This window comes from Festucalex cinctus, chromosome 11, assembly GCF_051991245.1.
Source record: "Festucalex cinctus isolate MCC-2025b chromosome 11, RoL_Fcin_1.0, whole genome shotgun sequence".
NCBI lineage: Eukaryota > Metazoa > Chordata > Actinopteri > Syngnathiformes > Syngnathidae > Festucalex > Festucalex cinctus.
In genome coordinates, this window is record NC_135421.1 from 24,868,517 (window position 1) to 24,880,459 (window position 11,943).

The 11,943-nt window shown below is 39.3% G+C and overlaps 1 protein-coding gene across 1 annotated transcript; it reads right to left on the reverse strand.

Moving 5' to 3' along the window:
• Positions 1-309: 309 nt before the first annotated feature.
• On the reverse strand, positions 310-3,946 carry dlx1a (distal-less homeobox 1a). Its single transcript, XM_077536711.1, has 4 exons — positions 3,635-3,946; positions 2,303-2,886; positions 1,973-2,172; positions 310-1,244 (listed from the first exon to the last, which is right to left on the reverse strand). Exons 2-4 carry the CDS (start codon positions 2,814-2,816, stop codon positions 984-986), a joined length of 975 nt encoding a protein of 324 aa, XP_077392837.1. The 5' UTR covers positions 2,817-2,886; positions 3,635-3,946; the 3' UTR covers positions 310-983.
• Between the last annotated feature and the right edge of the window lie 7,997 nt (positions 3,947-11,943).

An 11,943-nucleotide genomic window follows, 5' to 3' on the forward strand; every position in this document is an offset into this window, starting at 1 on the left:
CCAGCATCGTCCCTTTTTCACTTTTTCTTTTCTTTTTTTTTTGCCAATACTTGGGGAAAAGCTGCAAAGAAACCGAGCTGTTAAATTAATCCAGATCTCTGGTGGCAAATCCTAACAATCCCCCCCCCCCGCCCCCCCTCCCTGTCACTTTGTTGAGGTTTGACAACAACATCTGCAGCAGCAGCAACAGCAGCAGCGACACAAAACAGGCCGCCAGCCAAACATGATCATAAATCATCTTTTCAGTCATTTTTTTTGGTTGCATAAATGTGCAGCACACACACACACACACATACGCGGTTCTTCACATAAGTTAAATCATTTTTACTGCTTTATGAAAATGTGCACAGTATGTACATATATAGCCAATAAATTAAAGAGATCGATACAAAACTAAATCTTTTTTTGTTTTTCCTATGTAGACTAAAACACATGTGGACGAATACAACAAGCCTAAAACCTTTCACAGCCAGTAGAGCACAAAACAATTTTTTTATCTACAAAATACAGTGACAAATTGATATTTCTTTTTTTTTTCCTTCCTCTTCACGTAAATTGTGGGCGTCGAAAAGCTTTTGCTCGCGTTAGTGCATCATTAACAACATGACGTCGTTGTTGTCTCAAATTTAAACACAAATGAACACAAGACTGGCCTCAAAAAAAGTTAAAAAAAACACAATAATTTAACTTAAATATTAAACACATTTGAGTTTGTACAATATAGGTGAATCAATAATATCAATATAATTTGGTCTTGATTGGTCCTTCTAATGAATGAAAAGTGACGTCATTGAAAGGTAAACAATGACATCTAATTTAAAAAAAAATCTGCTTGTGAAAGATTTCAGCTCATACGAGGTCATCTCTTCCTTCAAGTTTCTCAGCTTCATCTCCATCCTCTTCTTCATCTGCTTCCGGAATGAGGCGCCCACTCGTGTTGGGGGGGCAAACGCCCACGCTCCAAGCAAGTGACCGACGTGAGTTCACATGAGCTGGGAGGATTGTTGCATAGACTCCTGGTGAGCGCCCGGGTACCACGACGTGTAGGCCGGGATGTAGGACCCCGCGGAGGCGCCCACCGACGTCTTCCCTGCGGCGGTCGTCGAGCTCCAGGCGGGCGCCAGCGTGGGAGAACCGCCGGACAGTCCGCGGCCTGAGGCCAAGACGTTCGTGTCAAGAGCGCCACCGCCTTGCTTCATCAGTTTCTTGAACTTGGATCTCTTATTCTGGAACCAAATCTTCACCTGCGCGAGGGTATCCAAAGGATAAAAAAAAAAGAAAAAAAAAAAAAGGGCGTGTTGGCACGTGATTGTAAATTTAAAAAAAAAATATGTTTCCCCAGAATATTACTTTTGTTCAAATGAACTACAAATACAGAATGGAAGGTTTAATTAAGTGTGCAATAAAATAAAGTAAAATAACAATTTTAACTATACGTAGAAAATGCAATTTATGGAGATATTAAATTAATAAAAAAAATATGGTGTCATGCATGTGACGTGATATGGAATGATATGAAATGAAATTGAATCATATGGAACAACATGGAATGATATTGAGTGATTTGGAATTATGTGTGGAGGGGAAAACATGAAATTATATTGAAATATATGATGTGAACTGATATAAAATAACATGGCATTATATTGGTGAAAATGTGGAATTTTTAGTATGTAGTAAATTATTATTTCCAGGGTGCTGCATGCATAATGAGCAATGTGACTGATGTGAACATGGTAAAGGGTCATTGGGAATTATTATTATTATTATTAATGAAACGTGAAAATGTGAGAAAATTGAAATGTTGGAATGAGAATAAAAGCCTCACTGGTGTGAATTTTTGGACTATGTTGACGTTGAAATGGTGAAAATCGGATGAGAAACTTGAAAGGAGAAGCAGGTCAAATTGAGGAGAATGAAATATAATCGATTTCTAATATATGAAGGGAATCAAAATAATAAGTGAACTTGCCTGTGTCTGCGTGAGCCCCAGCGACGCAGCGAGCTCGGCTCTCTCCGGCAAGGCCAAATATTGCGTTTGCTGAAATCTCCTGTTGAGAGCTTGAAGTTGTAAACTGGAATAGATGGTTCTCGGCTTGCGGATCTTTTTCCCTTTCCCGTTGAAGCGCACCTCACCTCCCTCCACTACCGCGTTCTTGGCCGCTTCCGGTGCTGAAATGAAAATTTAATGAACGCACGTGTGTGTGTGTGTGGGGGGGTGGAAATGGACTCTAATTAGCATTAATTGCAAACATTGCTAACTGTGTTACGCAATACGATCCGATGGAGATTTTTCGCTTACCTGGCTCCTCTAACCGGGTTTGAGGCAGGGTCGAGTTGTTCTGATACGTCGTTTGGACCGAGCTGAGGTACGCGCCGTTGGAATGGCTTCCCACCGAGTTGATGTAAGGGTAGGTCAGGGTTCGGGGGAAGTTCGGGGCCGGGCTGTAGCCGTCGTGCTGTCCGTGGCCTGCAGAATGTAAACAGTGCACCGGGTAGTGCCCGTGGGACATGGAGGACGGCGACATTTGCTGACTCGCCGGCCCGAACTCCATGAAAACGCTTTTCCCCGAGGCGGGACTGTGAAGACTTTCTGGGATCGCGGTCATTGTCATCTCTTCCGGCGGCTTCCGTCCTCCTCCTGGTTTTGTTGTTTGAGTCCAGACCGGGAGGGCTCCCAATTTAAGTCGAACCGCTTTTTTCTCCTTCCATTCATAAGAAAATGCAGTTTGTTCCCGTGAAAAGTCCCAGGTATGATGCTGCAGGCCCAGATAAACTCCCCCAAAGGTTTGAATCTGCCACTCATGAATATTCATCCGAGGCGGCCGCTGATTGGTCCACTCGCTGCGAGAGGCGAGCCCATTGGCCCGGCTGCCTCCGAGCGACCTGAGCGAGCAAGATGAAGCCGCAACCAACCTCAGAGATGTTCAAATCGTCATTATCACAACAATTAGCACGCTCACATTACGATTGTTATTATTTGGATACAAATCGGATTTAGGTCACCTCATCTGATGACGTATTATTAAAGATATTAGAATCATAACATGCACGTATTATTACTTATTTTGAGGTATGATAAACGCGACAATAAACATAAATATAATTAGGCAATTTTCTGTCTTGTTAAATGTGATTAAATCAAATGAGCCAAAACAGTGTCATTGATTTTGTCAATGCATCACAATATTAATAAATGTAAGAACTGATGTGATTTTGTAATATAGTACATTATAAAAAGTAGTAATTATTGTAGTAAAGAGAAGAAAACAAGCTTGTTAAAGCTGCTGACCGGTTTGATGAATGTCATTGTAATTAAAGCTCCCAATGTGCCGTATTAGCATAACACAGAGTTCAATTTTCATAAGTAGGCCGGTAATTAGTCATGTACAAGCATAAATCGAAACAGTCTGAGCTTAATGCATTCATATATTACAAATGATGATCCGCATTATCAATTATTTATTGAATCTTTTTCTGTCATCTGCATTTTTTTTTTTTTTGGTGGGGGAGGGGTTGCAGCCAACCTCCCACAACATGAAAATCTGATTTAATTGAATTGACGAAACAAACAAAATGCAGGATTACATACACAAAAATCGAAAAAAATAATAATAATAGAGGGTATACTTACTGATGGGCTGAGAAGGTGAAAATGAAGCCACGCGGGTCTGCGTTTGTTTGCACGCCAAGAAGAAAAAAGTATAATTTCTTCAGTCCGGCTTTGTGGCGCACGAGGCTGCAGCTCTGCACGGAGCACGAAGCTGATGCACCGGCAGCCTGCAGCCTCCATCTCCACCTGAATAACTCATTAAAGCCTGCTAAATTCCCTCGCTCGTCATTAGCAGCCCAATGACATAATTGCGTCGAAATGAAAGCAGCGGCAAGTTGCGAAAGCCCGCGCGAGCCTGATGTGCACACATGCCAGTTGTGCTGCCTGAATTTCAGGATTCTCTCAAATATAACCAAAACTGGTCCCCTTGCTGCCCACCCCCTCTTCCCTAAAATAGGCCAATTTGAAGTGATTTCTCTGGGATTATTACTTTAGGGGGGAAAATGCTTCAAGACTTCCTCTATCAACAATGATAATGACAGTACAACCGATAATTATCATCTTCCAGAACAGAGGACACATTTTTATGGGCACTTGGTGGGTGCGACTGATAACTGTCATTATTTTTCCCACGATTACAGTATCCGCAAACTGGAGCCGCGCGCACAACAGAGTGCCGGGAAATTGGGAAATAATAAAGTAGTGACACTAATGATATGAAGGGTAATGAAGACATTTTTTTCCCCCCTCACGAGAAAGCAAATGTAGTCTTCGGTGGATTTTCAACCTCTAAAAACAATCATGTGCATGCCAGGCCAATAGGTGGCGATGTCACTTGTGCTACAAATTTTTTTTTACCTAGCTCAAACTTTGTTTTAATTTATAGCTATATATATATATATATATATATAAAAAAAAAATCCACAAGCTCATATTCAGAATCATTCAGTAGGTCATCTAAAAATGTTTATGTGCGCCTCTGATTAAAAAAAATAAATAAATAGTACAAAATTGTTGACCAGTGTTAGTCGAGACAACCCAGTAAGTATCACAAAGTGCTTTAAAGCAGACTTTCGATTTCAGTGAGTTCTCAAATTTTATATGCAAATTTGATGGTTGGCTTCTGGGACGTCAGAAATTAATCAAGCATGACATCAGAGGCGTGTCTAGCTCATTTTTGAGGGTGCTCAAGCACCCTTAAAGTGAATCCAAGTGTCCCCCCCAAAAAAAGCTAGAAAAGTACTTAGTGGAAATGTAATATTTTAACAATATTTTAAATGGTAGTACGTACATGGCCTTGGGTTTGAATATTGGAGAATTAAAAAATAAAAAATATTCAAACTCCTCTTCCCTTGTATTTTTTTTGTTTTAAAATAAACAAAATATTTATCATAGTTTTGTAGGCCAGACTTATGCTAAAATAAAGTAAAATGAACCATGAATTAATCTGAAAGTCACTTTATCTACTTCAATTGGAGTTGTTAATATGCTAAATAAACACATTGACTTGCAGTCTTTTAATTTAAGTGTTCATTACGACAACTTCACAAAATTCTCCCAAACAAGTGTGGAGTAAACACAAGTCAGTAAACTCAGAAGGCAGATTACAACAATAACGTAAACAAATATAGCTTTATCACCTCAACATTTCATGTTTCATGAAACAGAAATATGTAAACATGACATGTACAAATATGGAAACATGCGTAAATTGCACGTCTTGAGAAGTGACCTTATCTAGACACTATAAAAATAAATAAAGGAAGCATTTTTTTTCCTCCCAAACTGCAGCCTTTGCGATGTGAAAATTGCCTTCTGCTACATTTTGATGTCGATTTGAATTCAATGAATTGTTCAGCCCTTATTTTCACATCATCAAGGTATAGCTTGATGTGGAAGGCCTCCTTTTGTGGTCTCTAGTGGGCCTCTAACTGACCACAATGTGATTAATTAAAAAAAAAAAAAAAAAAAAAAAAACAAAGTCCTCCACATGTGGATATTCATTTGGAATAAAGTAGCTCAGTGGCTGAGGGGGCTTTAACACCTGCCGCTCTTCACCTGAGGGGAGAGAGGCAAAAAAAAAAAAAAAAATGGAGCTGGAAAGAGAGAGAGAGAGAGAGAGAGAGAGAAAGGGGTGGGGGCAAGATGTCACGGACTTCATTTGAATTTACTGACGGACCCTTCCACCCCCACTTTTGCCCCTTAACCACCTTCAGTCCAAAGCCACATTTGAGCAGCCACTAAATAACATTCTAACCACAGTGCCGAAAAAAAAAAGCTCCCGCCAACTCTGCTTAATTACTGCAAAGTTTCCCTTCCATTGAAACGGGCTCATTTATTCATCCATTGGTTATTTTGTAAGTGAATTGAATCGTGTTTTTCACCATCAGTCGGCATGATGGACGTGCCTTTAATTCATTCTCCAAGTGGGTTAAACAAATGGAATTGAATTTTATTTTGGCTTATTGTTATTCCAGTCTCTTTGCTCCCATCCTGTAATTTCAGGCGCCAGTGAGCCAAAGTAGATGCGACACAATTAACTGGATTCGGTGTCTATTTTCATGTTCAATGTGGCGGCAAAATGTGAAATTGATTTGCTTTGTGCGTACATCAGACGCAAAAGCGAGCAACCGCATCGCTAAATGATTGTTATGAGTCTCAAATAAAACTCACATGGAGGAGGGCATGCTAGGTGTTTTTTTTCTTTTTTTTTCCGTGTCAATAGAGAACACATTTTCTTGGGTAGTTAATTTAATTTCTTTATTTCTACTAGAAGGTGTAAAACTTGTCTTCATAAGAAAATGATGTGTTTTGTTTCAAGAAAGTGTAGGTCTACTTTAAGATGGCAACATTTGGACTTCTATCTCCCTGAAAGAGATGAAAAATATGACTCATGATTCAGCAGATGACAGAAAGCTTCAGTCCATTACATTCAAATTACCTGATAGCGTTTTATTATCCATTACAATGCTGCTTTGTATTACTCAGCACAGACAAAAACCCGAGTTAATGTTGATGTCAACCTGCAGTTCATCACCTTATAGTACTATTGAAGTGTTTTGAAAATAGCTGCCACATACACTTAATATCTATTATTGGTATTTACCTTTTCTTGATATTATTTATTTGGAAATATCGACGGCCCTAATTTATAGCAAAATAGAAAAAAAAAAAAGTATGCGTATATGCATGTATTTCCGTTCAGACGGCCGAGTACCGATACCTGGTATCGGTACTCGCAATGGCGGCTGCTAACTAGCATCTTGTGGCCGTTTTATAATCAGGAACTAAAGGCGCACATGTCTGACAGATGCCCAATAAGATGTAAAGCCCCATTTTGATTGGCACTATTTCACTGTTTCATTTTATTTATTAAAATTCTTTTTATTGTGCATTCCATACAAAAACATGTATTTTATGAAAAAATATGATAAAAATTGCATTAATTTTATGAAATTTTAAAAATGCTGTATTGTGATATATATGTAGGTCTTAATTTAAAATTATCTGTCATTGTGTTTTTTTTTTAATTTTATTTATTACACTGAAAAAAATGGGGATTGATATTTAATTGAAAAAAATCCAGTAATGTTTTTTCACCTCAGAAATTCTAGTTAAACTCCTTGAAAAATTTCCTCAGAATTCTTGAGTGCATCAACCTTTCCAAGTAAATATCACTCCTCATTTTTACAGTAGAAGTACTTCTGGTATCGGTATCGGGTTGAGTAGTCGTACAAGTATCAGTCTGAAGGAAAGAGAAGAGAAAAGAAAAGAAGAAAAAAAACAAAAAAAAGATCAAACATTTATGTGTTGTTGAAGCTTATTTATGTCTGTTATTTTTTTCTGCCATGTATTTCACTGTTTATGAAGAAGAAAATGTAAATAACATTTGATCACAACCAAAAAAAAGTTGTTTTAACTCCACTACATCAAAAATCCATATTCCAGCTTTTGCCAATATGTCCTAATTTATGTTCCCAACCAGCGCAAGGCCGCTCTCGGGCTGCGGGTCAGAATGTGCAAAGGCCTCCAGCAAACTGGGAGAAATGCTGTCGCCCATTACAGCAGCAGCAGGGGTCAGGCCACAAGGCAGCCAGCAAGTCAGCCTCCTGAAATGGGCTGCAAAATGACCAATTACCACAGTGAAGTCCGAGTTTGGAAAAATATAGCTTTTGACTTAATTCGACTTAACTGTAAAATGAAACGAGACACCTTGAAGAAAAAGCAAGTTAGCAGCTGACCAATGGGATATTCTTTGACGTTATGCGTTAGGATAAAAAACACGTTTGCTCTTATTGAATTACGCAAATGAAACGAGATGCAAATTTGCCAATTAAGCCATTTGTCCGTGGAGGGCCGGCCTGCTTGACATTCAGCTGCCACCGCGGCGCCTTTAGTCCGCAAGTCCCCTTTTGAGTTTTTGTTCCGAGTTAAGTCTCCAACAAAGACAGGAAGGAGGTCAGCACTCAGCCAACACCTGAATGCGCCTCTCCTTTGGCTGCTTCCCCTTGATCCCCACAGTCTGCGCCCGTCATTAGGCCTAATGATGGAAAATTGTCATGTTGATACAAGTCTTGCTCCCCCCCTCTCGTCTTTGTATAAGTAGAAGGTAGAAGCTCCATTTGAAACAAAGTTCTTTGTGACTAAAAGGCACGGATGTTGCATTTGTACTGAGGCGGGGCCGTCCACGCTCTTTCCATAGCCGGTATAATTATTCATACTGTGACCTTAATGATGCGCTCTGTTCATTCTGCATTTCATCCACGCGCCAGACCCTCAGAGGAGCCCTGTGTCAGGGAATATGAAAAAGCCATATAATGAAACCATTTTGGCTGATGGAAAAAAAAAAAAAAAAAAAAAAAAAAAAAAAAAAGGGGGGGGGGGGGGGTGACTGCCGAAGCTGCACTTGCTACAAAGGCGGCTCAATTATATGAGTAATTGTGATAATTTTCCCTGCATTCACTTCTTTATGTGAAAGGTAAAAAAAAAAAAAAAAAAAAAAAAAAAAAGACGCTGAAAGGGAAATTACGCAGACAATGTGTAATCGGTTGAAATGGTCACAACAGAAAAGAAGGAGGAAAAAAGATGACTGCAAGAAAGTGAGGGCCTATAAATAGGTGTGGGGGCAGTTAAATGCACCCTAAGAAGCTCACAGATGCAAACAAATAGCTCATGTGAATGGATAAAAAAAAAATGGTTCAATGGGAGAGAGAAAAAAAAAGAAGCAAAGTAAGGAGGATAAAAGTATATATGCAGCTGCCTCAGAATTAAATTCCTTTTGAAAAATTTCAGCCTCGATAAACGCCCCCCCCCCCACCCCCCCAATCCTTGGCTATCATTTGTTGTTCTCTGACAGGAAAAGGATAATTACCCTCTCTCCCAGGCAGGAGGACTGACATGTCCTTTCCATGCCCGACAGAAAGCTTGAAGAATCATTTGGAAGCTTTTCCTTTATGTTGAAGCGTGTGTTTTGTTTTGCTCGGAGATGGCTGCAGACTGCATTAAAACGCTGAGAGTCCATGCAAGTTTAAGTGCGACATTTCTGTAAATAACAGCCTCTTCATCTGTCAAAAAAAAAAAAAAAATATATATATATATATATATATATATATATATATATATATATATATATTTATATATATATATATAAAAGTCAGATAGACACAGCCGCTTACGTCTGTCTGTGGGTGTTTTTTTTTTTTTTCTAATGTTAAAAAAAAGAAAAAAAAAGAAAAAAAAAAGAAAAAAAAGAAAAACAAATTTGTCAGGCATGAGCGAGGCAACCTGATATAGAGTCAAAATTTAGCTACTAGGCATTATGGTGAAGGAATTGAAATACTGAATGAATTGGAATAAACATCACCTTATCTTAGCGAGAAAGGACATTTTACAATCAAATCATAATTCCATGCCTCAGTTCGTATTAAATCATACAAAAGGCCACAATATTATGAACATAATCAAAATACTATCAAATACAGGAGCTATATCAAAAAGCAGATAACATAATCCAACAATATGATTATTGTCGTTTATAGCAGTTATTACCTGCACTTTATCAAACAAAGTATTTTTTTAACTCGGTGATATTGCAAATCTTTCATATGTAGTCACCTAAAAAGTAGGGATGTAACGTTAAGGGCAATATCGTGATATCGTGATATTAAAACTTCCACAATATCGTCGTCGTCATGGTCACAATATTTATAAGGAACACATCTGTTAAAAAAGTCAGGTTGATTTCCGTTTGTGCAGTTCTAGCACCCTCTAGTGGCTAGTTTATTAGTGCAATTTAATTTTCATTAGGGATGTTTTGGCCTTCTTTGCTTAAAATCTATGCTAATTGGCAGATGAAGGGGAGCCTAATTTGCTTGTGAAGCGATCAACGTGTGCTTGCCTTAGCAAGTAAGTGCCTCAATATTGTTATTAGAGATTGTAGATGGTTTATATGCATGTTATGTACAAAAGTACAATATTGTGCTTTCTCTAGTATGAGCTTTTTTTTTTTTTTTTTTTTAATATTGTGATCTTATTTAAATATTGCCAACCGCAAAGCATGTCTTTGAAATGTGGGAGGAGATCGCAGTACCCGGAGAAGACCCACGCGGGCACGGGGAGAACATGCAAACTCCACCCAGGAAGGCCGAAGCCTGGATTCGATCGTGCGTCCTCAGTACTGGGAGGCGGACGTGCTAACCACTCATCCACCGTGCCGCCTCAGCAAAATATGTAACACATCAATATTATTTTCAGTATATTAGACTGATGGTTAAAAAAAAAAAAAGTCAACATTAAAATTAAAAACATTTCAGTCACTTGACAGTTCCAATCTTCCTTAAATTAACCCAATTCAAAACGGAGAGAGCAATTTGAGGGCCTGACAGTCCAAAAACAACACTTTAAGGATATCATTAGGATTAAGACAAGTGAGCAATAATTGGATGTGTATTAAATACAAAATACATACTTGAAATAAATGTCCAAAAGTTAAACCCATTGTCCGGTGAATCCTCAAAGACCCGCCAGGCAACTTTACAGTCTTAAGGTTCCATTCAATTCAGTCTGGTGCATTAACTGTGTTGTCTGCAACATGGTGAGGCTCACATCCCTGCGGTCTCTATGAATGCCACATACCTGTGCACACCAGGACGTGTTGTTGTTGTTGGATGTTTTTAGCTGTATGTGCTCTTTGTCCTGTTGGGCGGACCCATGACCTGCAACCACACTTTCTGTTAGTAGGCATTGCGAATTCAGATTCCCTTCATAGATTTAAGACACCTGGCGCCAGGTGTAGCAAAGCAACCCTAGAACATAACAGAGGCTCCTTCAGGTTTCACAATAGGGGCAGAATATCAGCAGGAAGAGGCACAATAGGATGTGTGGAGAAGACAACATTCAGACTTGAGACAGCTGGATCAGTCTGCGCCAAGACCGTGTGCTAAAATACCACTCATGAGAGCAATAGAAAAGCAACTACACCAACGCAATGGCAAGTATGGCGGCGAAGAAACAGACCCATCAGATTGGAAAGGGTGGAGGAAAATGTTTGAGGGATCTCTGCTAAGATGAAGAGGACGGTTGGTAAGGCCGGCCGAGATAGCGGCACTGAAGACACAACAGGAAGCCGAGCTGCAGGTGGTAGAAATGAAGATATTGAGGATCTCTTTAGGAGTAACCAGATTGGATAGAATTAATAATGAGCTTTTAACAGAAGGCCAGCCAATGCTGAGTCTCGTGCTGAAACAAAAACCATAGAATAAATATGAGTTTTAAGATGAATTTTAAAAGTGGAAAGGGGTGTGGGGGGGTTGCTCCTGTCCGCCAGACATATATTTGACCTTCATCCACATTGAAAAGTAAGTAAATACCATGTTGACTTAAGATGGAAGCCAGGAGCAGCAACTACAAAGACAACAACAGGGGCCCCAAATTAGAACCTTGTGGAACACCAAATGAAAAAAAGGAATTTTTAGATTTTATTTTATTTTTTTAAATAAAAGCCATCTTCAAATGGGTCTAAACTTTGACAGCACACCTTAATAAAGCCTAGGGTTAGTTAGTTAGTTAGTTAGTTAGTGAGATGGTTTGGACACAAGTAGAGGAGCGATAGTGAGTAGATTGGTCAAAGGATGATGAGGATTGAGCTGCCAGTATCATTCTGATCATTTGATTGCACAACAGAGTTTATAGAACCATTGTAGAGCAATAGGTGGTGGGAATGACAGGCATGCTACTTGTATACTGCGCCTTAACATTTTAGTTTGCACTGCTCAGTGCAGATGCCCAAATTTGGCCAGGCCGCAGTGTGGTTTAAACCAGTCAAACCAGCTAGACTTGGCTGATATTACCAGCCAGGGACACTGGTGGACGCCACATTCAATTACAGAGCA

Coding starts and splice junctions, on each gene's coding strand:
- dlx1a (XM_077536711.1), bottom strand. CDS start 2,816: ATGAATATTCATGAGTGGCAGATTCAAACCTTTGGGGGAGTTTATCTG. Junction 2,173..2,302: donor AACCCGGTTAGAGGAGCCAG/GTAAGCGAAAAA, acceptor TTTTCATTTCAG/CACCGGAAGCGGCCAAGAAC. Junction 1,245..1,972: donor TGGGGCTCACGCAGACACAG/GCAAGTTCACTT, acceptor ACCCTCGCGCAG/GTGAAGATTTGGTTCCAGAA.